Source organism: Schistocerca serialis, chromosome 9 (assembly GCF_023864345.2).
Source record: "Schistocerca serialis cubense isolate TAMUIC-IGC-003099 chromosome 9, iqSchSeri2.2, whole genome shotgun sequence".
NCBI classification, from domain to species: domain Eukaryota; kingdom Metazoa; phylum Arthropoda; class Insecta; order Orthoptera; family Acrididae; genus Schistocerca; species Schistocerca serialis.
The window spans coordinates 277830017-277857956 of NC_064646.1; the positions used below are offsets into that span (position 1 = coordinate 277830017).

General features: G+C 39.3%; 1 protein-coding gene across 1 annotated transcript in view; it reads right to left on the reverse strand.

The window, feature by feature from the left end:
• Positions 1-2111: 2111 nt before the first annotated feature.
• The window catches only part of LOC126418678 (putative ATPase N2B), a 110528-nt gene continuing 84699 nt past the window's right edge, over positions 2112-27940 (reverse strand). Inside the window, exons 6-7 of the mRNA XM_050085569.1 lie at positions 18990-19112; positions 2112-6945 (exon numbers count right to left, since the gene is read on the reverse strand). Coding sequence (XP_049941526.1) covers positions 6823-6945; positions 18990-19112 — 246 coding nt within the window. The 3' untranslated portion in view covers positions 2112-6822. The remainder of the gene's footprint in view (positions 6946-18989; positions 19113-27940) is intronic.

Here is a 27940-nt window from a genome sequence, read left to right on the forward strand (position 1 = left end):
ACCGTTGCATGAGTGGTAACTCACAAGGATGCAGGCTGTCCATGACATACCACTGTGCCATCAGAGTTCCCTGCTCTGACCTAAAGTCAATCCCGATGGCTTCCACACCATGATGACAGGACTAGTACCATGATGCCTCTCCAACTCATTGGAAGAAAGGACCTCTCCCCAGGTCATCATCAAATCACAGATGGTGGTCACCCGGCAGTGAGGAACTGCTATTCATCGATGATCACAATGCAAGACCATTCATTTGCAGTCCATGCTTCCTGGTCATGGCACAACTCAAAATGCAGTGTCTTGTTGTGGTGTTAACAGCAACCAATGCTTGGGATGGTGATCCCCTACTACAGTGTCTACCAGTCTCTGAGTAATAGTATGGAATGATACAGAATGTTGCAGGGAGTCAGTTATTTGTTCTTGAATGGGAGGTGAAGGGGTTATGATATGCCTGGTGCACACTTCAGCAATCCTTCCTTGTGATGGTAGATGTAGTCAACCAGAACCTTGATGATGATTAAGCCTGCCCTCACATTCCCTTGCAGTCCAACATCTGGCCTCTGTCACATCTGAATGCCCCACACATCTGGATACTGTATGGTTCAACTAGCTGGCTGAATTGAGACCCCACAATGAGGCACATTTCAAACTCTGTCAAGTGCTAATAAAGCTCTATCACATGAGTACATAGCATCTACATGTCATTCACTGTCATCACTCAACATGACGCTGTTTCTGCCCTTTATGTACCCTACCAGGCCTGGTGACAACACTAAATATGAACAACACTAATGCTCTCAGCGGCCATTCTGCCAGTCAGAGAGAATTACAACTCCAGTTATTTATATACCTGCCGATGGTGTATGAAGTTTCAGTGCCATTCTTCCATATTTTCTGGGTGCTTCACTTCCTTCTCAGAGAGAGAGAGAGAGAGAGAGAGAGAGAGAGAGAGAGAGAGAGAGACTGTGTAATATCTGTCAATACTGTAGTAATGTGTTCTGTAGTGAAGTAAGGCAATTTCACAGGAAGTTATCAATCTCTTTTCTCAGCGAGGCTAAGTGTCTCATGGTCTCAAGGACCCTTTGAAAAACTGAATAGTTGGTGAATGTAACCAGAGTACAAGTGTCCTCATGCATTGTGTGATTCCATACTCTCAACTCTGGTTAGAGTCAAGGCAGTGAGTACACCTAAAAACATAATCATAACACCCGAAGAAGAAGAAGACTGGGTCAGTTGTGGAAATAATTCAGCTGAATATCTGTAAGCACACCATTAAGCAATCATTTTTATTTGCTTCTGCATTTTTCCACTTTACCATTTTAATGTCTTGCTTTGGTTCAATGGTACTCTGTTCCTGTCTTGTTCAGTTACAAGTCTATGGGCTTTTCTATTGTGTAGTATTCTCCCATTTGGTTTATTCTAGGATGTTCTTAGCATCTGTTTGGTTTACATGTTTTATTGCGTTTATGAAGCTCTGGTGACTGTTCTGTTCACTGAAATTACAAAGCATTTGTTGCATGCAGCACTAGACTGTCATACACAAATAGTATTTTGCACTTAGTCACTCATACAAACACTGAGGCCAGGATATACACATTATGGTGTTAGGGTAGGACTCACCATTTAAATAAAAACAAACTTTTGTTCACCTTTTTTGGTTTTGTAATGTCATTGAATCATAGTAAGCTGCTGTCAATTGCCATCCAGCATGCTGGAAGTGAGCACACTGTTCTGTTTTCTGGGCATAACTTACTTTATTGCAGGACATACTGCGTGTGAGATTAGGAGTGAGGCAGTGCTGCCTAAATTTAGTACAGCTGAAAGATCTGGATAACTGTTGCTATTGGTTCAATTCATTTCTAATTTCCCACTACATTTGTACACTGCAGTTTTCTCTTATATGCAGTGTTTAATTAAAGTAGGTACTACAAACCATTTGTATAGCTTGCCCAAAAACTGTTGTTATGAAAGACATAGAACAACATGTTGGAACAAGTAAAACACAAAATCACAGTTTGCAGATTGACACTTCACAAATTACATGGAAGCGTAACAACACACACAGTTAGGAAATAGGTGAAATGAACGCAGCAAGAAAGAATAATACTTGATTAAAAGATGATATACTATATTTAAAAATAAACTTTTGTTAACACTATCAAAAAGTTACTGACCTATGCACAAATAAGTACACTACAATCCAAAATATGACTGTTTTACATGGTGCTGTTTGATATTGGTTTACCACAGTCTGACATTAAGTCACCATTTAACAAATAAGTATTATACACAATGAAAATATCACAAGATGAAGATCAGTGGTACTTTTATATGAGATAAATACATTGGCACTGTGAACAATACTAAAAACATGTTTAAACTATTTTAAAATAATGTGCTCATATAACTTTTTAAAATATAAGAGTCACAATAAGCAACAGCAGATGAGTCATTCTATGAAAAATATGGCTTCATAGCAAATCCAGTATATACATTTGAAAGTCAGCTTCACACATTACCAAATACCAGCAACTAGTTACAAATGTATAAAGTAGTGACTTTTAAACATCAAAAATGTGTCACTGTGCCCATTCCAAGTTGTACTTAAATACAACTGCTGAAACCTATTACATGAAATTTGGCAGTTGTGCATGGTAAAAATGCCTAATAGTGTTAAAGAGGGATAATAAAGGTGTTGGGGTGGTGATGTTTTGCCACTTAAATAATTCTACACTTTGGTCAAGCCTTCAAAAGTATACTTGTAGTAATTTTAGAGATGTAAATCTACGGAAGTAACAAAGGGAGATAATAGATCAATTGGAGCTCAGTGATTTTTTGACATTAGGTCATTACAGGTGACATGCAGTGGGATCACTTGGTCTGTACATGCTCAAGTAACCATAGCTGTTATGAAACAGTGCTTAAAATACACACTATCTGCTTATATCAGTACTTCTTTGTCTATGCTGTTCAAAATTTAAAAAGATGATTAATGATTTATTGAATAATTAAAATCACTGGAAACTGGACATACACAGAAATCTGAACTACAGAATCATCAGTACCACAGAGACAAAATGTATCACTTAATTTGTCACCCATGAAGGCCATAATTATTTTTAATTATTTTGACACATGAGAGCTGTTACAAGTTTGAGTGGTGTTCTGTCTAAGATGTCATCCTGTCAATACCCACAAACACAAATAATTTCTGCATCACAAACTGTGCCTTATACTTTGAATTCAACATGTTCTATATAAACCAAGGGCCTCCACACCATGAGTTTAAGGAACAATGTGTTTGAATTCCTAAGGGACCAAACTGCTGAGGTCATCGGTCGCTATTTAAGCAACAAGTAATGCATCTAATCTGCTGAAGAAACAATAAGCACTGGTGGGCACCAAAAAATATTACATAATAATACTTGCAGCCCACTCAGCAATCCTGTCAACAATCTCCTACAGCAGCAGTGGTGTTGATGGTAAATAATACAGAATAATTTTTCTAAAGTTATAGCTAACAGTTTCATCAGAAAATGTCACATCTTAGGTGCCATGATTAATGCAACAGTCTTTTTAAAATAAGTTTAAGAGATAAGGGATCAGTTTTTGATTGTGCTTAACTGGTATCCAGCACAATAACTGCCATATTTAAACAAAATAGCAACCTGTGAAATACCCCAAAGTGTACCCATCAACAAAATCTTAAGATGAATTGGAAAACTACTATGAATGAAACATTACCATCAAATGTCATTTTATAGTTTGAAGCCTGTAATGCAAAATGCAGGACCAGTATAAATTTGATAAACCAACTGCAAGTTAATAGCCACCATATTGGGAAGGAGGTGACGATATATTGCAGCTTTGTTGTAAATAATTTTCCTCCAATGTGAAGCACATGAAATAACATAATGTTCACATGAATTTATAGGATCTTGTTTGCTGAATAAAATGATTTTTTTATAGACAGTATGGGGCGGGGCAACTTTGGACTGTCAAATGGCTTCATTAACTGTTAATCAAAAAAATACATTAATTGTATGTGTAATGAAAAAAAATGTACATTTTATGTAAGAGACAACAAGTAAAACCAATAATAATACTGTAAAAAGAAAGAAATGACATCAAATAAAAATACAGCAGGTGTATCACAGCCAATGCCTGAAAGGAAAATCATCATTGCAGTTTGAGAATATAGAAATGGTACACTTACGGACAACTTACCTCCTAAAAATTTTGAGGCTTTGATTGGCAATGACAGAATGTGTCTTTTACTATTCTGAAGAAGATTCTAAAATGGTGAATCTCCACTGCCACCTCTACACCAAGCTTTAAGAAAAACTAATACGATTTGAGTATTGAACTGGATATAAACTTCAGCATTATCTGACCATAACAAGAATGGCAAATGTCGCTTTTTACACTGTACTGGGTTTCCCTTTTGATTTTTCACTAGTAACATTGAATGTTTCTAATGATTATACATTCAACTACCAATAAAGTTGAAAGTTGGTGACAAACAGCTAGGCTTTACAGCATGCTGCCAAGTATTATTAGTTTAAGCTGTGGCATGTATTATAGGTCTTCTTCCATCACTCTGTTCACATATCTGACTACTTATCTTTAAGTACACAATTTGCCTACATAAGTTTCAAGGAGACACTTCCTTTGAACAAATCTTATAATACAGAACAACAAATATATTTTTAAATGTTTAACATTAACTAAAAGTGCTTAATACTATTTGTGGCACAGATCAAGACAACAGAATATGTACTTCACATACATCAATCCACTGATTTAAAAAAAAAAAAAAAAACATCTATTGGTGCTAGTATAACTGATAATTACTCATATTAGGAGTGAGCATTTTTCATAGTGTCTTACATGCAAAAAGAAAAAAATGCAGATGTGATGTTGGGACTGTGTTAGAAAAGAAAAAATGAAGACTACAACAGAAACATGTTCTCTTATGGGATTGCATTATTTCAACTTTAGTTGTTTCTCTTCACTTTTTGTTAATGAGGTGCATCTAGATTAGAACATTAGTGACAAGCCAAGACTAAGACATACCAGTACTCAAAAGAAGATATTTGTCTTCTGTTACTCTTGCCTGTTTCCCTACTCCTCCAGACTATACATATGATGAGAAACGTTTATGGCAAAGTTAGTCCTCATCTCCACAGCAGACAATTTGTATCAATGCATGAGATCCATTTGTATATTATAAGAATGGCTGTTAATGAGAATTTTGAGAGTTTCTGCTGTAGTTTGGTGCAAAATCATTATATGTCAATGGATCACACAAACTGCTGCCAAATCCTTTGTGAAACAAATACAGCTTACAGTGTCTACAAACTGATAAGACAGTGAGCAAACTGACTGACTTAACTATAATTTATCACTAATAGGCAATTTGGAATAATTTATTTGTTCATATTATTGTCACTCAAATGAAAACATAACACTTGAAAAGTGTACACAGAAATAATTCAACTTCCTTCACGATGCATCCACATTATTGAAGCAGTCTAGTAATTTGATGAAAGTAAAATCATTGCTTTGGATATTGCTACATCACTCATATTTCAGTCTACACCAGAAGTTCAGAGAGACTAGCCATGTTGATTTTTTCATCTTTTACAGCAGATGCAATAAATATATACTGACTTTGGGAAAATAGTAAAATTCTACATAACATTGTTAGCTAGACCATGTAAGACTGATTTATCCCTGACACATCAGTAGTGTGAGTAGCTGTCACAGTGAAACACTAACAGTGAACATTCTTGCTGCATCTTTAACTACAAATTCTTGTTTGTAACTGTAATTTAATAATGAATATATACTTCATACACACTTTCTCAATTACTAATTTTACTGTGTTGACATTTCTCAATGTTTTCACTGATGCAGAACTAAAGAACAAATAATATGGTGACAACACAGTATGGTGATGTATGAGAAGTACATGGAACACATTTAGGAACATTTTACTTCTGCTTCGAGACCATACCTTACTTGTTTATTTATTTTCTATCACTTGAACCAACAGCTGGTAAAACAACAATACAACCAAAAAATAATGAGATGCTATCACAGACAACTTACTTTGCTTGAAGTTTATGCATCTTCTCATACAATATTACAGTGGTAAGTATTATAGATAATTTCTCACAGCAGTAAAGGAAGGGCAAACTTATCATCCTGTGTATGTAACAAAAAGTGATATATTAGACAGTAACCAGTAAAATGCAAATGGTCAATCTGTCGTTAGAACCTTATTCTGAAGCCTTTGTTTGTTCAACAAACATTTACACAATTAAAAACATAGCACAATAACTAGAACTGTGGTATCTAGGTAAAAGGTGCTGAGTACTTACAACAACATGAAGACACAAATAAAATTGCCTCAAAAAGTGTTAATTACAAATTGTGTGACCAGTTACACCTTTTTCCTTTGTGTATTTACAGGCTAATACTTACATGTAAGATGGTAACAAGTTTTCAGGTATGATTTGGATACTTCCAAATGCAAATAGTCTCACTCTAAAATATTTTTAAAAATATGCAGTATATGCTGCAAACAACAATAAATAAATAATAAATTAAGTTATTATGTACATCTTTTTTATATCAGTAAATCTCATCTGTGGTCTTTCAGCCACCTAGTCTGCTAAATGTGCCTGCACATATTGCACAAAAGAATATATGCAAACAATCAAATTCATTCCAGCAAACACAGATGGCACTACAATTGACTATTCCTCCTAAGTGAGGTATGATACTCGGAACTGTAGTGTAATGAGGCACATGTGACTATCTATGCCTTTCCCACTGCTCCCAATATTCCCTGGTTTGCATCTCAGACAGTCGAGAAACTGTGCGTTCAAAGGCAAATACTTCTTCCTCACCAGTGAATATGTTAGCAGAAGCATTTTCCTAAAAAGAAATGAATAAAAAACACATTCAACATAAGTATAACTCATGTTTAGTTACAATTGAGGCACACTGGAATTGTACATGAAAGAAATCCTACTTTATTATTTGTCTTTCCAAACATTTGGCATGACTATTCACATGCATTATATCCTGATCTGCACTTTCTCTATACAGCAAAAAATTGTTTTCCCTTATACTAATGCGTATTTTTTAATGAGGATATGAGGCATATCCACACACATTCACACATTTTAGATACAACAACAAGACACTGTAGAAAACGGTGACTAGAATATTTAAATACACTGTTCCTCCCCCCCCCCCCCCCCCCTCCACCCATGACATACAAAAAGAGGGAGAATTAATTAACTACAGAACTGGTTGTGTGGGTTTACTGCAAGTACTATGAACTAATTAGAAAATACTTACAATCATGTTTGAAAGGACAGACACTGTTGAAAATCCTCAGCTGTACAAAATATTTTTGTAATTAATTTGCTGATGATAAACATCTGTTATATTAGGCATAGATCTATTACCCAACAGAGATGAAAATTTGTGTTGGACTGGGACTCGAATCCAGATTTTCTGTGTATTGCAAGCAATCAGCTTAACTTCTTTGGCTATCCATGCACACTCCTTGGACCGACCCAACCTTCCATATCTCATACTGCCTATGTGCTTATTTTGTAGTCCACTAAATTCATCAGCTATAGCTCGTAACATTACTTGTATTCTCATGACAGGGACAATGAGGAATGGACACCAATGCCACTACTGGGTAGCTGATCTATACCTAATGTAGACGATGTCAATGAACTTGCAGCTGCGGATCGACAACAGTGTCTGTTCTTTCAGACATGCATTAAGTATTATAAAGCCTAGGTGGGCACATGGCAATAACAACATTGGTCTGTATTTCTCATTGTCTCATTCTCCCTGTTGTGGAAATCCAAGAAATGCTGCAAGCATTAGGTGATGAATTTAGTGGACTATGATATAAGGATGTAGACTGTGTGACATGTGATTTGGCTGGTCTGGGGGGTGTGCACAGAGAGCCAAAAAAGTCAAGGTGACCACTCACAATAAGCAAGAAATCCGAATTTGAATGCTGGTCAGGCACAAATTTTCATGTCACTATTGGTTAATAGATCTATCCCTAATAAAGCATCAAGTAATTTACAGTCAGTAAAATAATTTTGAATACAATTAGAAAATGTCAACACTGCATTGCAACAGATTCATAAATTTTTTGTAAAATTTTTGACTTGCAAGATGCAGCATTATTTGTAAATGACAATGTACGTCTTTCCACACGTTTTCAAAGGGGGGAAAATGATATGGGCCTCTAAAAGGTGATTCTGTATTTTGCTTGTAAGTTTGCTTTGTTCTTCTGAAATTCAATATTCCTTCTCTCTCATTCTTTGATGACAAGAAACCATTGTCTTTTATTATTTTTTGTTTATTTATTTTAGTGACAACATTGAAAATCTATAGCTCAGTGAAATATACTTGTAGGTGGTGAATATGAATGAAACAAGAATTGTAAGAGATGTGATAACCAAGCATTGTCCATGTGTCTGTACTTGTTTACAAGGATATATTACATTTACACAAGTATACAATGACCCTGAATACAAGATGACCCCTCTTTTTTTTAGGAGGGTTCTTGAGAAAAAAAAATCCATTAACTTAAAATTAGCGTTGTATTGTCCAGATGAAACAGTTGTGAACTTTGAACATGTAGAGCCAAGCTGTAATTTGCACCAGTTAATGATTGCTACTACTTACACATCTCATAGCACTGACAATACAAGAAACTCAATGACAACAATATGTTGTTCTCTGCCCCCCCCCCCCCCCCCCAATGCAAGATATTATGCTCTGTTCTCCCTACTAAGAAATCCTCAGCCCAGTCACAAATTTAGTCAGGCACTTACATTTTATAGTTTCATTAATAAGTATTGATGTTATCCTAGGTAAAAAAAAGTTTTTAGAAGTCAAGAAATATTGCATCCACCTGTTTGCCTCCTATATCCACATAAACATGATTAGCCCAACTGCAGTATAGATGCAGACTTTTAAGCAGTTATTCCTCCAGTGCTCCATACAGAAATTGATGGGAAGAAACCCTGAGACATTTTATTACAGGAAGTACCATCTGCCATATGGTTCAAAGTGGTTCAAAGTGGTTCAATGAGTCTGGATGTAGATGAAGATCTATGGCTTTCAGTATGTCACATGAGTAAAGCTGAGTCTTACATGACCTACGTTTTTGAAATCCTTGCTCGTTGACATGGAGGAGATCATTTTTTTCAAGATTCCACATCATGTTTTAGTTCAATATATGTTCCAGTATTCTGCAACAGGCAGATGTAACAGATATTAGACAGAACTTCTGGCAATTATTTATGCTGCCTTTCTCGTAGAGAGGTGAGACTTGCGATTTTTCCATTCCACTGTGCACAGTTTTTGTTCAAGATATCTACTTTGTAATATGGTTGACTGAAAGGCTAAGTCAACTGTTAAAGTCTGTATACAGTCTGGTAGAGATCCCATACTGTTCTGAAGCCTTGTTCAAATCAGAGTTTTCAGATGTTTTTCAACATTACTGACAGTACACCATCTGTACAGCAGTGCAAGAAGTAGACTGGGAAAGTACTCCTGCATCTTTCTTTGTAAAGAAATATTTAAAAATAGAGTTCAATATTTCTGACAGTGCTCAGTTAACCCTCAGTTTCAGTTGTGTGTTATCTGCAAGTATTGTATGTGGGTGCTAATGCTGCTCCCTTAAAATATGACCAGAGAGCTCTTTTGGTAAGAGAAAACAATTGGTTGAACATCAAAGAGAAGCTGTGCATGTCACAAATATAGTGCTGCTTGACTAATGGACATCTGGCTGTCTGAGAGGTAACAGGAGAGATTTATTTTCCAGTTCTCTCGGAATATATAGGTACAGGTCGTGTAGGGTTTTCATGGGAATTTTTATACCACTGTTCCTGCAAAATAGTGGCAACTTCAGTTAATGATGATTGTGGTGGTGGAAAGCAATCACACACACTTCTCTCCAAAGTAAACCACAAACGCTAAATAATATTGAGACCTAGTGATTATGAAGGCCAGGGGAGATGCAGAAATTCATCCTTATGCTAACAAAAGCAACACTGCATAAAGCGATCCTGGTGACCAGGGATCCTGCCACCTTGGACAGCATCAGCACTAGAGAACACAAAATGTATAGTTGGATGGACTTGATCAGCCAAAACGGTCATATAATCGTTGGCAGTAATATGATCTGCAGAAGTACCCATGTGGCCCATAGAATACCACGATACAGCTGCCCAAATCATCACTGAACCCCATCATGTTTTACTCTTGAACTGTAAACTCAGTCAGAAGTTGAAAACAGTGTGAAATAACAGTCACCTGAGCAAATGATATTCCTGGGTTTTACAACTTCAGCATCACGTTTTCCAGTTACAGACAACTGCATCACACTGATGAGTGGTTTTGTACTTAAAGACTGTCCTGCAATTCCCTGCTTATGAAGGCGTCTCTGTGTTGTTTTGGTGCTGATGAGGATTTGCAAGTTCCACATTCAGTTTTGCAGTGACTTTTTCAGCTGTTATCCCCTTATTTTTCCCCAGAATCCTCTTCAATGACTATTCATTGCAATCACTCAATACACTCTTTTGTCCACATTGTGACTTAGTGGACTATGTTTTTCCATTTTTCCTGTGCATGGTATAAATCATCAATATGGTGCCTCTTGAAACACCACATATTTTGGTTACCATGGTCCAGGCATCCATCATGTGAGCATCAACAATACACAGGGGTTCAAATTTACTTAGCTTTAACATAATGCACTCAACTACACAGAACACTACTCTGACCACAACTGACCCTTGCAACGTGTCAAGAGCATCCCATAGGTGCTCTTCATGTTAACCTACAACAGCAAAACCTGCTGACTTGGCTAGCATCTGCATTTTTGTTTAAGCATGCATTTCTTGTGGTGTTTCCATATTTTTGTCAGAAACCTGTAGGTAACATTATTATGCTAATCATCTTAGTTATGGGGCAGGTGAAGTCTAAGCATACCAAAGTAACACAATAAGAAATCCTTTTGGAGTATTATAATGTATGTCAGTCTATTGTTAAAATTAAGTAAGTTTCTTGACCATACAAACAGTCATGCAATGTGAGAACGTGTAATCTGCTACAATACACAACAAAAATAAAAAAATGTTCCTTGACTTATTTTTTTTGGAATATCAGGGTATGCTTTTTTGTGTAGTTAGATTTAATATCATGAAAGGAATTGCTAAACAGTGTAGAGAGAGGGAGTAGTGATAGTGGGGGTTGCCAGTCAGGAGTTATAACTGCCTACAACAACAACAACTTGGCACCTTTTGAGGCGTCCGTTGGTACTGAAACCATACAAGTGACAGCATTACAGGCTCTACGTCATGACAACAAATGCAAATGTGTGGCATTTTCTGATGAGCTGCAGAATGCTATTGACAATAACAACACATTCGCATAATGCATTATGCTTAGTGATGAAGCGACTTTCCCGTGGTGAAAGTAAACAAACAGTGTTGAATTTGCGGCATACAGAACCCACCTGCATACACTGAACATGTAAGAGATTTACCAAAAATCAATGTGTTTGTGTGGTGTTCCACTCATCTGTTTAAGGCCCATTCTTCTCCGATGGTCACAGTTAACAGTCAGCAATATCTTCTTATATTACAAAACTGGTTGTTTCCAAGGATGAACGAGGACAACTTCCTTTTTGGACAAGATGGGGCACCCCCCCACTGGAGTCACCAAGTGTGTAAATATCTGAATGAGACTCTACTGACCCATTTGATTGGTTGCCAAACAGCTGGCAAATTAGCACTTCTTAGCTAGCCTCCATGGTCACCAGATTTGACGCCCTACGACTTCTTCATGTGGGGCTTCATTAACAACATTTATGCAATAAGACTACCGCACAACCTAGAAGAACTGAAGAACTGCCTTAACGTCAGTGATGACACACATACCTATCCGCATACAATAGGAATCCGAGTATCAGTGTCATATGGGTTGTGTCACTGGTGGAGGATAAATGGAAGATCTGTACTCGACACTTGAGAGATAGGTAAATGTGTGCCCCAAGTTTCATAGTTGTCTGTCTTACAGAGTGTTTGTTTGTGTGTGTGTGTGTGTGTGTGTGTGTGTGTGTGTGTGTGTGTGTGTGAGTGTGAGTGAGAGAGAGAGAGAGAGAGAGAGAGAGAGAGAGAGAGAGAGAGAGAGAGAGCACGCGAAAAATTTGCAGTACCACTTTCTGCATTTACTACAACTTAAAAATAAAGATTGAACCTTCCATCATTACACTTGGCAAGAGTTTATTTAAGGCAACAAGTTTTCATTACACATTTCAGCGAAGCACAGTATTAAGTCTGAGCCAGTTTTGATCTGGGACATATAAAACAAGAGCTCAGTCACCATTTTTCATCACAATGGGTACAATGAACAATAGACTGTATTTTGTGTGCATTTCAATCTGTACATGTGAATGATCACATGAGCCCCAGTGAAATAGATGACATTAAACGATTGGTCATCTCAAACCTGTATGTACGTCTCCACATCTACTCTACATGACACTGTACAGTGCACGGCAGAGAGTACTACATACTATCACCGATTTTCTGTTCTGTTCCACTCGAGTATTGAGTGAAAAAAAACAAAAAACAAAAAAAAACATGTACATGCCTCTGTACATTCTCTAATCTCTCTCATCATATTCTCATAGTCCCTGCAAAAGATATACATTGATGGCAGTACAATAGTCAAACAATCTTCTTCGAATACAGGTTCTCTAAATCTAACCAAAAGGTGTTAGGAAAAGTATATAGTCTTCATTCCACGGATTCTCATTTAAGCTCCCTGCGCATTTCAGTTACACTTTTGTTTGGACAATACCAACCTGTTATCATCTTAGCAGCATACCTCAGAATTCGTTTGATGTCTATAATAATGACTACTTGATAAGGGCTCCAACTACTGGAACAATGCTCTACAAGGAGATGCACTAGTGTCTTGTGTGTTATTTCCTTTGCATTTTCTTAGCGCCCTTGCAACATGATTGTCCTATTTTATATTGTTTCTTAGTGTTAACTCTAAATATTTGTAAGTTGTAATACATTCAAGATATTTGCCACTATTTGGATATTGTTGGGTTCTCTCTCCTTGCATTTAACCACACTTAACACTTTTGCTGCCATGCAGGCTTATGCGACTGTTGTCTTTCCAGGCAAAAAAATTTGCCTGTAATCATGTACTGAATATGTTCTAATGTTATGAAGTGCACCCCAAATGTATGAAAGCTCAAAATGCTTCAAAAGAGGGCTTAAACTGCGAGGTAGCTGGTGTCCTCATGGCCCAGAAATGTAACCAGCTTCACAGAGGTTATTATTGCGAGCCGTGAGGACACTGGCTACCTCACTTTCTTACAGGGCGTGATACAGAAACAGGGTGTAAATTATAAGAAAATGCATCCAATTGACTGTTAGTTATTAGGTGTATGTGATAACCAGTACACAAAAATAGGAACAAAAATAGTTTTTCTTACAATTTGTGTGTTTTTGAAAAACAGGAAATGCAAACAAATTCATGACTTTCCTTACAGATTGTGGTTGTTTTTGTTACAAGTTTCTGTGCTTCTTTTATCTCTTGAAATCTTCAAGTAGCAACTACTGCACATCTTCCAGATTTTTCTATTTCGCTTGTCTCTCTGTATGCTCTCTACTATGGTATGGCTCCTGAAACTTATAGAAAGTTGATTGGGAGTTGGTGTATCGATGTTGTTCTCTAAGAGGCTCATGGTTATTTCCTCCCTAAAATTCTTTATAGGAATATTTGTCTTGGTAAATATTTTGTACAAAAAGTGAGCATTTAGTACTGCTGTGTTCAACATAATTTCAAATGCCACTTTATAGTACTATCTTATTGTTTTCCTCAGTGGTGAAAATTAACTTGACATCTGTCCTGACACACTGATTCCATGCACTGCCGCATTATAATCCAAAATGGCAGCAGGCTTTAATATTTCCTCACTGGTTTTTCTTGCTTTTCTTCCCAGTGGTTCGCATTTTGATGCCATGCTTCGTAGTGAGAGACATCACAATTCTTTTATCTCGCCATTTTGCTACTACAATTCCATCAGACTCTCTTCCAATGAGTTTGCCTTTTCTTATTTGTGACGTTGTGATGATGGGGGGCAAATGCTTACTATTTTATCTCAGAGTACCTACAATGTTGTCATTTCTATCCAGCAAATGCCTAGCTAATGACATGCTTGTGTAATAACTTTCAGTAACAACAGTGCATCCCTTATCTATTTATTTTGCAATTAAGTCTAAAACTACTTTTTCTGCAAGATTTTTACTGACATTGTACAGCCATCCTGAGTAAAGAATCATTCTCAGCATATACCCAATTTGGTTACAAAGTTTGAATATCTTGATTCCATACCTATGGGTCTTGCTGGGATGAAATAAAAGTCATCCGCGAAAGGGCATCATTGACTCATCCACTGCTAGTACCTCTCCCGGTTCATATTGCAAGCAAAATTTACTCTGCATAGTATCAAGGAGTTTTCAGATCTTGAATATACAATCACTTTTACCAACAGTTGTGCTGTCCTCAAAATGGACGAACCTCAACAGCAGTTGAAATCAGTTACAGGACATAGTTCTAGCGACTGGGTTGTCCCTGTAAAGAACACTTGTACACCCTGTAAAGAACACTCGTTAATGTGTGGGTAGTGAAGTTGCCCCATGGAACTTGCGCATCTCATCAGTGTTTGTCTCCTTCCAAGTTGTAGCCCTTGCTTTACTGTGGGTCTGAGCAGTAGACAAGAACTGTACAGCATTTCTGCTTGTTTCAGTAATAATTAACTCTATAATATCGTCACCGATGATAGTTCTGAAGACTTGTATAGGTTTCAGATCCTTCCGATTCTTGGGGTAATGTGGGTCTTTAGATTCAAAGGTTTCCATACTTTTGAACTGGTCACTTTGGACCCGTTTTCATTTTCACTTCCTTCTAGAAATTGAGGAGAAATAGATAGTGTAATGGATGGCTCATTACTTTCTTCCAGTTCCTTGTCACTTTCATTCTCAGGCACCAATTGTTGCTTGGGTGAGGATGTTTCATTGAGTGCGTTGTCTTCATTGTCACTCAAATCACAAACATTAGATAACTCACCATAATGAGCATTGAGAATTTTTAACAGCTCTTCCTCTGTCAAGATATCAGACTTATCTTTCCATCTCTATTTACCAGTAGAGGGACCAGGGCTTGTATCTCCACCACACTTCGTCCGTGGCCTACCATTAGGCTGTGCCATTTACTGTACAACAGAAAGCAAAGTAATAGAGTCAAAATGTTTTTGGTGTTAAGCAAGTGATTACAGAAAAAGTCATAATGTGCCAAATAGCTACCTAAGATATTCTTCAGTTTCTTATTCCAACACTTACAATCACTCTACCACATGGTTACGTAAGACTATTTCTGAACAATTAAAACTAAACTAGGAAAACAACGTATGAAAACAATATCACGTGAAGGGCATGGTTTCACAAATAAATTAATCTGCGATCTAGCAGCCACTGCACATGCTATTACAATGTTACTCCCTTAAGACCATAGAAAAGGCAGTTGTGGGTTTCCTGCAGGGCCAGCCTGTCCCAGAATTGATTGAATGCATCTGCAGCTGAGAGAGCCGATGACCTTGTGGCCTGTGAGAAACCCACTTCTGAGGCTACCAGCGCCCTCGTGGCAGCAAAACTGTTAATGGAAGCTGCCACGCTTTGCCAACTGCAGATTTTGTCCAAGTATTTCTGCATTTCCTTGTAATTATCCAAAAACAATTCTTTCCACCAGACAACAGCTATATCAGTGAATAATCTTTTATTGACTCTGATCCTATAAGAGAAACCACTTTATCTATATACAGGAGATTAGAAGCTCCATCACGCTTTTGTGGGCCACATCCAATATTACTTTCGTTTCTGTACAACTTTTACATAACATACTGGGTTCTTTTGTCTGATATTCATCAAGCCAATTGTATCACTCCGAAAACACTCTGTAAAACTATATAATGGTTAGTACTCGACGATGTGGTACAGTGTCAAAAGCACTTGGAAAACTAGGAAGACAGAATCTAGCCATTCACCTGAATTTGTCTGAAAGATGCCGTGAGTGTGTAAAGCAAGTGCGTTTTTCTTTCTTTTTGTTTTTTTCCTGCATCAGTGCTGATTATTTGAGGGTAGCTTGTTTTTCTCCAGAAACATCATAATGTTTGAGCTCAGAATATGTGCAAGTGTTTCATTCAAGGTTTGTGAGATCTTTAAAAATCACTTAATTTTAATTTTCTGTTTGCCAATTTTCATTGCCAGTACCTGCCTGTGTTCTTTTGATGACAGTTTGGGTCTCACACTGTGGAAATCAAAGGATGCTGAACATCACTACAAATGTAAATAGTCTTCACAGGCCGCCAGATCACGTTGTGAAAATTGGCTCTGAGCACTATGGGACTTAACATCTATGGTCATCAGTCCCCTAGAACTTAGAACTACTTAAACCTAACTAACCTAAGGACATCACACAACACCCAGCCATCACGAGGCAGAGAAAATCCCTGACCCCGCCGGGAATCGAACCCGGGAACCCGTGCGTGGGAAGCGAGAACGCTACCGCACGACCACGAGATGCGGGCTTGTGAAAATTCCACAATATTTCCACGAGCAACTGTCCGACATCTTCAGGTGGTTCGACCTTGCTGGTGGCTACTGAAGAGTCATATCACTACAAATGTTTACACAAATCTGACCTGATATGTTTGCCTGGGCATGTATGCCTCTGCAGTTGAATTGGAGCTTGTGGACGATGAAACTGAACAGGTGTATTTACAAGTACTTTAGCAGGTGATCACAGTAAATACTTACTTAAACAGGCACAGTGTATGGTGTAAGTTTTCCAGGTAAATCACAGTTACGTACTTATCTAAAAAAATGGGATACTATTACAAAGCCAAAAAAGGGCATACAATGTTTATTGAACTTTATCACAGCAAGATCTGTTTGCAGAAAGTTAATCACAAAGGTCATCATAAAGAACACAAGAAAAAAGCAGCACCCTCCAAACTAGTAGAAAAATGACAAAAATTGGCATATTCAAAATGAATGCACAAATGTATTGTTGGTGTTTCTGGTGATGTACAGGTGCTCAAGCGCACTGACAAATGCAGGTACTAGTGCTGACACTAGCAACCTCAGATTGCGTAGAAGTGTTGTCTGTCTAAGTAAGCTTTTTAAGGACTGAAACAAAAGATGTAGTGAATGTGGGAGGCTGCATGAAATTGTAGATCTTCTTGGCCTCACCATAAGGGATGTCTTAATTTCCTGTATCTTCCTTTCTTCAAGAAAGACACTTCAGTCCCTGCTCCAGACAGAGTGATCTCCAGAGCAATTTATACACTTCAAAGGAAAGGAGCAACTAAATCTGTCACGAGCAGCCATGCCACATGTGGCTTCACCCTTACATTAAGGTGGTGTGCCCACAGCACTGGCATCAAAACAGCACACTGGTTTGGGGACATAGGGCCACAGACATAGGAAAAGGAAACTTGCCTTGATATGCTCTAAAGTTTTGTGCTGTTGAAGGTAAGGATGAAGGAGTCAGATTTTATCAGATCCTCATTCATCCTTTTCAATATTCTTTGCACATTAATGATCCCTTCTTGAGCACACTCATCTTTCAATTCCTACTTGGGAATGTCGACTGGAGCTCTACATGACACAACATCTTTGCTGTAACACAAGGTGTTGTGGAGCTCTGTTACTGTGGCATATTCCCCAGGGCATTTAGCTTTCCAGAGGTTTGTCTCTTCTTGGGTATTAGCAGTTTCAACCAACACTGTTCCATTACACAACTATTTGACTGATTTCAATGTACCTGTGATGCGCTGTAAACCCTTTTCAATATAAGAAGCTGAAACCTTCTTAAAGCTGTCCTCCTTGTGTTTGACCATCAAGAATACATTCTGACCAGCAGCAGGCATTCTGTTACTAATGAATGAAGCACTCTGTGTAAGTCCCGAGGTTGATCACTAACAACTGTTCCCTTTCAACACCTATGTTTCTCAGTGTTGCGCAACACATCTTGAGACTGAGCTCTTTTTTAAAGAGGTTACACATCTGGACAGTCAAGACAAGATCCCCAGTCACTGGGACACACAACGTTCTACCACTGCATCCCATTGTGGTCGCTGATGCATGCCCGGCACTTATGGTGACTGACAGAACTGCCGGTGCTTACAGCTCAGGAACTCCTGGACTGCCAAGCCCACACCCAGCAAACAAATGCTGAGCCTCTGATGGTGCACAAATGTAGTAAATAGAAACTGCTGCCAAACAAAGAAACTGTAGTTTCCAAAATAAAAATTATTAGAAACAATTACCAAACAGAACCAAAAGGAGGCAGTTCACTTGAAATACACAAAACACAGACATGGCACTTCAGGCTGTTGAGTTTCTTGGATGATTCAGATGTTTCACAGGACTCATAATATTGTATGTATGTTGTTATGATAATAATGACAATGCTGTAGACTTCACTATGTGTTATTAACTTGAAGGGCTTCACACACTGTCAATCTTTCTGCTATACTTGAAATTTAATGTGACTTCTTATCAACACTAGTCAGTCCTAGGGCTGCTTTATAGATTTGCTGAATGAATCACCTTCAGTTCACAAGAACCAAAGGCAAACCATTTCTATAAGAACTGTAACTAGCAAAGCACTGAAATGTTCAATTCAGCCTTCCCATCTTCTGCTTTAGCTTTCTTTTGTTTTAAAATGTTAATATGAATTGTGATGTTACAAACACTATGAATTCAAGTCAATAACACAGTTCATGTATGTATACAAAAGTATCTAATAATATTACAAAACTATGATTTTGGACATTTTAAACTTACTGATCCAACTTGTATGTTGAGATCATCCATCAGTGCACGATTCTCATCCAACATCTGATCAACGGACTGCTCAGTCAAGAACAATTGTCGATGAGGTACATCTGAAGAAACCACTACACGCACCTGAAACACATTAGAAATAATAAATTTAACTTTTTTTTAACAACTATGCTAAGATACAATGGTTGCAAGGTACGGTTTACAAATAAAGAGTAATTGCAGCTGTGGATATTTAAGTAACTCCTGTCACATATTTACGCTGCATGTGTGCAGAAATTCCTGCAACTGAGTAAGGAGTCAATTGAGTTGTTGAATAAGGCTCAACTGTATCAACAGAATGTAATGCAAACCATTACATCATATTATCTTACCTACAGGACAATTTTATGAAAAAGCAAATTATATATAAAGGACTAGAATTTGACAAGCTTCTGCCCATGTACAGGGCTGCTCATACATGGGGAACTATCCTTCTAAAACAAAAACAGGTGGATAAATAGAAATTTAAAGTCAATGATGAATGAAAAAATGTGTGGGGCTGTGTTACCAACATGGTAACCATTTTGGAAGATCCATCTCGTAATTTTCAAATGGAAAGAGGACCAGGTGATTTAAAAGTTGTTGGCGTTACCACAAACCATACATACTGAGATTGCTGTGATAACACGAGAGAGAAGCACTCATTTTTGCAGTGGATTTCAACCAACCCCAGAGAGATCACCCATTACCCCAAGTGTCGTGGTGAAACTTCTCTCGAAATTACATGAAACTGGTGGTGGTGGTTATTGGGATGTTTAAGGGGGACTAAACAGCGAAGGTCATCAGTCCCCCATTCCAAAAACAGGCGAGACATAAATTCACGAAGCAGGTAAAACCCCAAGGGGAAGGAGACTCCCCCCAGGCCCTAAAAGAACACAAATGCGGCAACGAACACTACAGACACGAAGAGTACAGATGAACACCAGACAGAAAGAAACAGAAGAAAGGAAGAAGGCCGGAGACTGGTTGACTGACCATGAGAGCAAAAAAAGGGAAAGGGTCAACCATCCGACGACACACCAAAACAGCAACAAACATTGAGAGACGCGAGGACAAAAGACACAGAAAGGGAAAGGTACAGGACTTCCCTAAATGGAAGCATAAAAAGGACTACCACGGATAAAATTTAAAACGTCATCAGCCATGGAGGCATCGTCACATAAAATCAAAGGCAAAGTGCCCGGGAGATGAAAAGACTGCCGGAGGGTGCGCAGTCAGGGACACTCCAACAAAATGTAGGCGACCGTCAGCCGGGACCCACACCGACACAGGGGGAGATCCTCCTGACGCAAAAGATGACCACGCGTCAGGTAGGTATGGCCGATGCGCAGCCGACACAGGATGACAGAGTCCCTGCGAGAAGCCCGCAGGGAGGAGCGCCACACATCGGTCGTCTCCTTGACAGCCCGCAGTTTATTCGGGGATGTCATGCCACGCCACTCAGCAGTCCACATCCCAAGTATCTTACGGCGCAACACCAGCTGCTGATCGCGAGCCGTGAGGCCGATCTCCAAAGCTGGGGCGTCGATCGCCCCTTTGGCCAGCCTGTCAACACGTTCGTTCCCCGGGATGCCAACGTGACCTGGCATCCAAACAAAGACCACCGAACGACCAGAACGGGTAATGGCGGAAACAGACTCCTGAATAGAGGACACCAGAGGAGAAGAGGTGTAGCAGCGGATGATGGCCTGGAGGCTGCTCAGGGAGTCACTGCAGACGACGATGGACGTACCTGAGCAGAAACGCATATGCTCAAGAGCGCGCAATATGGCCACCAGCTCTACAGTAAAAACACTGCAGCCAGCCGGCAAGGAGCACTGCTCAACATGGGCAGCGTGAGCAAAAGCGTAGGCAGTGCGACCATCAACCAGGGAACCATCAGTGTAGACAGTCTCACAGCCCGAAAATGAGGCGAGGAGCGCAAGAAAACGGCGACGGAGGGCCACAGGCGGAACCGAGTCCTTGGGTCCCTGTGCCAAGTCCAGACGAACGGACGGCCCGGGCAAACACCAGGGAGGCGTAGGTGCACGGACACGGAAAGGAGGCAGAAGAGGGAATGACCCCAGTTCCGACAGCAGGGACTGGACGCGGACAGCTATGGAAAGCCCAGACCTAGGTCGCCGTTCGGGCAGATGGAGGACCATGGCAGGGAATAGCAGGCGACGATTGGGATGGCCCGGCGAGCAATGCACGTGGACAGCATAGTCGGCGAGCAGGCGATGGCGGCGAATCCGCAGTGGGGGTACCCCGGCCTCCACCAGTAGACTATCCACGGGGCTCATACGAAAAGCACCAGTTGCAAGCCGTACCCCACAGTGGTGTATGGGGTCTAACAACTTCAACACTGAGGGTGATGCAGACCCACAGGCCAGGCTCCCATAATCAAGCCTGGACTGCACAAGGGCTCTGTATAATCGCAACAGCGTGCAGCGATCCGCACCCCAAGATGTGTGGCTCAGGCAGCGGAGTGCGTTGAGGTGCCGCCAGCACTTTTGCTTCAGCTGAGTAATATGAGGAACCCATGTGAGCCGGGCATCAAAGACGACTCCTAAGAAGCGGCAAGTGTCCACCACTTCAAGCAGGTGGCCATCGAGGTAAAGTTCAGGATGAGGGTGGACCGTCCGACGCCTGCAGAAGTGCATAACTCGAGTCTTGGCTGCAGAGAATCGAAAACCACGAGTCAGAGCCCATGATGCCGCCTTGCAAACGGCTACTTGCAGCCTGCGTTCGGCGACTCCCGTAGTCGTGGAGCTAAATTAGATGCAGAAGTCGTTGGCATACAAAGAAGAAGACACCGACGACCCTACGGTTGCAGCCAGACCATTAATGGCCACTAGAAATAAGGAGACGCTCAACATCGAGCCCTGCGGGACCCCATTTTCCTGTATATAAGATGAACTAGAGGCGGCACCCACTTGCACCCAGAAAGAGCGGCACAATAAAAAGGTTTGAAGAAAAGCCGGGAACTGACCACGAAGACCCCACTCACGCAACGTAGCAAGGATGTGATGCCTCCATTTGGTGTCATACGTCTTCCGCAGATCAAAAAAGACAGCAACGAGATGCTGATGTCGGGCAAAGGCCGTACGGATAGCAGATTCTAGCCACACCAAATTGTCCGCTGCAGACCGGCCCCGACGGAAGCCACCCTGGGATGGAGCGAGGAGACCGCGCGACTCAAGGACCCAACACAAACGCCGCCCCACCATACGTTCAAGCAATTTGCACAAAACGTTGGTGAGGGTACATGAAACTGACAGTCACGGAAATACAGAAAGCTTGAAGATAAAAAACACCTAAGAAGGAAGCAACATCAACTGCTGCTCTAGCATCATTCTATAAGGGGCCACAGTGCAGTAATCACATCATCTTGCAGAAAACCAGGATCAGCTGCACATCAGTCATGAAATTCTGACCATGTAATGCACACCCTTACAAAACGAAAATATTATAACATTTCACTAAGGGTGTTCGTGATTGGCAGCTGTTTGCAGAATGAGCGACACACAAGCTGGATGAAAACATTCATTGCCTCTACAGTATACTCTTTGCAGATAAAGTTAATCTCTACGTGTACAGAGAGATAAATAAACAGATTCACATATACTGGTCAAATGTCAGTCCTCAATGGATGCATCCACCAAAGCTAGTTGCACATCAAAAGTGATTTTTTGGGGTGAACTACAGGGCACTTATATTATAGAGGCCTTCTTCATTCAGGCTATACTAACAGCAGCTCATTATTTGTAGATGTGCTACCATTGTTGCTGTCTGAGGATGAGACATTTTCAACTCACTTTCAGCAAGATGGTGCCCAACCTCTTTACACGCGGGTTGAATGGGTATACACAGATACCCATTTTTCCCAGAGATGGATAGGTTATAGAAGATCTGTGGAGTGGTTGCTACATTCCACAGATGTAAGTGATTAGATTTCTATCTGTGGTGACATTTGTCAGCAATCGTGTACATCTCAAGGAGCTGACTGTTGGTGTTTGCACTTGTGTTTGTACCATTATTGGCATTAAGTCCATGAGGAATGGGTGGCATTCATTTGAAGCTGTGTGAAAGTAGTAAAGTACTTAAATAGCACTTGGTATCTGTAGTTCTATGTGACTGTTTTCATTGAAAAATATCAGTGTTGTCAAGTAAATACACACATTAAAAAAAGATTAGCATCGTCCCGGTTCACAGAACTCCTGAAGATGGACGTTGATTGTGGGTATTGTATCACAAACACAGTCCTTTGACTTTTCAGAGATGTCACTAAACCCACCAAAGATGCAAACAACCATGCATGAGCAGCGCCTATTAGACGGAGGGGGTCCAACAGCCAATAACTTCCAGTCATTCCACCAAGGGCTACTATTGAAGTGGATGACCGCTACCTATGGATTGTGGCTCAGAGGAATCCTGACAGCAACACCACCATGTTGAATAATAAATACTTTTTGTGCAGCTACAGGACATTGTGTTATGACTCAAACTGTGTGCAATAGGCTGCATGATACGCAATTGCACTCCTGACATCCATGGCGAGGTCCATCTTCGCAATCACAACACCATGCAGCGCGGTACAGATTGGCCCAACAACATGCCGAATGGGCCGCTCAGGATTGGCATAACATTCTCTTCACCGATGAGCATTGCATATTCTTTCAACCACACAATCATCGGAGATGTGTTTGGAGGCACCTGGTCAGGCTGAATGCCTTAGACACGCACATTGTCCAGTGAGTGCAGCAAGGTGGAGGTTCCCTGTTGTTTTGGGGTGGCATTATGTGGGGCTGAAGTACGCCGCTGCTAGCCATGGAAGGCGCTGTAATGGCTGTATGATACGTAAATGGCATCCTCCGACTGATAGTGCAACCATATCGGCAGCATACTGATAGGCATTCATTTTCATGGAAGACAATTCGAGCCCCTATCATGCACATCTTGTGAATGACTTCCTTCAGGATAACAACATCGCTCGACTAGAGTGGCCAGCATGTTCTCCAGACATGAACCCTATCAAACATGCCTGGGATAGACTGAAAAGAGATGTTTATGGATGACGTGACCCACCAACCACTCTGAGGCATCTACACCGAATCACATGTGAGGAGTGGGACAATATGGACCAACAGTGCCTTGATGAACTTACGAATAGTATGCCACGACGAATACTGGTATGCATCAATGCAAGAGGACATGCTACTGGGTATTAGAGGTACTGGTGTGTACAGCAATTTGGACCACTACCTCTGAAGGTCTCCCTGTATGGTGGTACAACATGCAATGTGTGGTTTACATGAGCAATAAAAAGGGCAGAAATGATGTTTTGTTGATCTCTATTCCAATTTTCTGTACGGGTTACGGCACTCTCAGAACCGAGGTGACGCAAAACATTTTTTGACGTGTGTATTAGGCTTCAAACAGGAGACAAACTATTTAGCACAAATAAGGAGGCAACAACTTTTCCAAAGTAGTAGGTGCCTTTCTAATTTACTTGATTAAATTTAGTTGCCATAAACATGAATAGCGTCAAGCAATATAGTACAAATTTTTCTTAATACAATATGTGTATTAAATTTCTATGAACTGCTTGTCTTGTGTTAATATTTACCTTGACTCTTTCCACATTCCTTAAGGTTCTTTTCCTTTTTTTTGGATGCACAGAACATAATGGGCAAATGAAAGACTAACTTAATTTATGCAGTTGTTGATCTTAGTACCTGACAGCAATACCAAGTAAAACATGTCAATGCATTTGCTTTTAAGGAATTCAATTACTTAATTAACTTTTGTCAGTTCTGGTTTAAGTAACATAGCATATTTTTACAAACTACGCATTAAACAAAGGTTTGATTTACAACAATAAATACAAGACAATTTAGAAATTAAAACCTATTTTCAATTAAATTCCTAACATGTCCATTTTCAATTAAATTTCAAACATGCCAATTTTCAAACAGGTTTTGTTAAAATGCTAACAGAATAAGTGACAAGTAATTCAGAAATGATTCTTTCCATATTACGGTATATTGATAATTTTTACTTATGGACCGTCTGACAGCAACTGAATAAAACACAATTTTAGTGCCAGTCAGACGGTCCATAAGTAAAAATTATCAATATACCGTAATATTACACGCAACTGAGGAAGACAGGACTAAAAAAGTTGAAGATGTCAATACAGCTATGTCAAGCATTCCCTGTCAACGTGTACAACAGGTTCAAGAAAATACATCTGAGACTCCATAAGACGATACAGCATATAAAATTCAACAGAACATGCAAAAAGAATGATTTAATTCCAAGTTACATTAATGTAAAGGTTAAAAACAGTTCTACAGTGGCACAAAAGTCGAAATCATTTGCAGAACGATATTGGTTACTACATGAAATTAAGATGCTCTATTCGAAAAAACAGCACCTAAACATGATGCTCTATGAGACTCATCTAGAATTGGCAAAAAACGTAGGAAACGCCGCAGTTTTCATGGCACTAGTAGAAAAAACTGAGCTCAACACATACATAGCAATGAAACATTTACAAAACAAACATAAACACAAGATAATGAAACTAACAGTAAAAAAGACGCAAAAATACATTTATATTTTAAATGTGAAACCACATGAACACCAACACACATTCCATCCACGCTTAGTTAACCTAACAGAGACAGAACTACACGAAAACGAAAAAATGCTCTTGGAAAAAGGTTTGAAACACTGCACCAATAGCAAAGTGAACAATCAATACATAGAAAATCTCATAGTAGAAACCGAACACATCCTTACACGTGAAGAACAACAAAATAATTGTGAAATAAACAAAGGACTGACAAGAGAACTAGTAAAAGAAGAAATAAAAGGCATAATAAAACAAACAAACAGACACACAATAAGAACAACCAAACAGAAGCAGCTATTATGAAAAGGTTAAAACAAAAGTTAACAAACAACAACGTATTAATAACAAGAGCAGACAAGGGAAATGTAACAGTACTCATGGATAAAGAGCAATAAATCACAAAAACCAAGGAATACATAAACACCAACGCAATACAAAAACTGAAGTCAGATCCAACTACATGATTCCAGGCAAATGTGAAACGAACACTGAAAAACATTGAACACACACTCACAGACAAACAGAAATACTACTTAACACAGAAAAACCCACAAGCACCAACACTCCACAGTCCACCGAAAGTACATAAAGACGGAATGCCAATGAGACCTGTTATCAACTTCAAGAAAGCCCCAACATACCGCATAGCCAAACACCTCCAAAAGTTAGTTACAAAACACTATAAAGTAGAAAACAACAGAACAGTGATAAACACAGGAAACCTAATAGAAAACATACAGAACATACAGGTACCACACACAGCATCACTGTTTTCATTCGATATAGAAAATATGTATACCTCCATCCCTATCACAGAAACAATAGAAATCATAGAACAAAATCTCTCATCCCACAGCAACCTCACCACAGACGCAATAAAAGAAATAACAGATAGGCTCAGACTGACAACTGAACAAAACTACTTTCAGTTTGAGGAAGAATATTATCTACAAACTGATGGACTGCCCATGGGATCCCCAATATCAGGAACACTAGCAAACATTTTCATCAGTCACCTTGAAAATCAGATATTTGATAAGATAACCACAAATGAAAGTTTCAAAATCATATATTGGTACAGATACGTGGATGACATTATTTGTCTGGTAGACGAGCCAAGTGAATAAATAGATGAACTCCATTCAGAAATAAACAAAGCTCATAAGAACATAAAATTCACACTCGAAAAAGAACAAGAAAATCAAATAAATTTTCTTGACATTACAATTAAAAAAGAAAATGGAAAACATACATTTAACATCTTTAGAAAACCAACAGCCATGGACACAATAATACATTCCACATCCAACCACCCCCACAGCCAGAAACTTGCAGCACTAAGACACATGTTACATAGATTAAACAGAATCCCACTCAGCAAGAGAAACTATGAACAAGAAATGAACACAATCATACAAATAGCTAGGAACAACGGGTATGACTCATATGTGGTACACAAGCTCAATCAAAAAATAAAAACACAAATAAAAAACAAACACAACATTTCCACAATACAAAAGAACTCACAAGCAGAAAACTTACAAACACACTCAACAAACACACACAATGACAACACCACACAGAAAAGAACCAGATGGTACACCATGACCTACACACATAAACTAACACACAGATTTGCAAACATCCTAAAGAGACAGGGCTTCAAAATAGCATATAAGCCTGGGCAAACCCTTCAATCACACCTAAGCCAGCCAGCTACCAAGAGGGACAAATTCCAACAATCAGGAATATATAAACTTGAATGTCAAAGTTGTGATGCAGTATACATAGGCATGACATGCAGGAATTTTGAAACAAGATACAAAGAACATATCAGATGTTGGAAGTATGAAACAAACCATTCCACATTTGCAGAGCATTTAAAACACTACAACCATCATCCTACAAACATGGAACAAGAAATGAAAATAATGAGAATAAGCAACCATGACAAACATCTTATACAAATGCAAGAAAACTTCCACATCCAGAAAGCCATAGCAGAAAACAAACATGTGATAAATGAACAAACACACATCAGCACAGGCTCCCTACTACACTTAATAAAGGAAATGATAACATAAAAAAAATAAATATATATAACACCAAAATACACACACACACACACACACACACACACACACACACACACACACAGCCCTCCCCCCCCCCCCCCCCCAAAAAAAATAATAATAAAATTACATAACACCAAAATACAGACAGACACACACACACAGCACAAAAAAATATATATCACACCAAAACACACACACACACACACACACACACACAC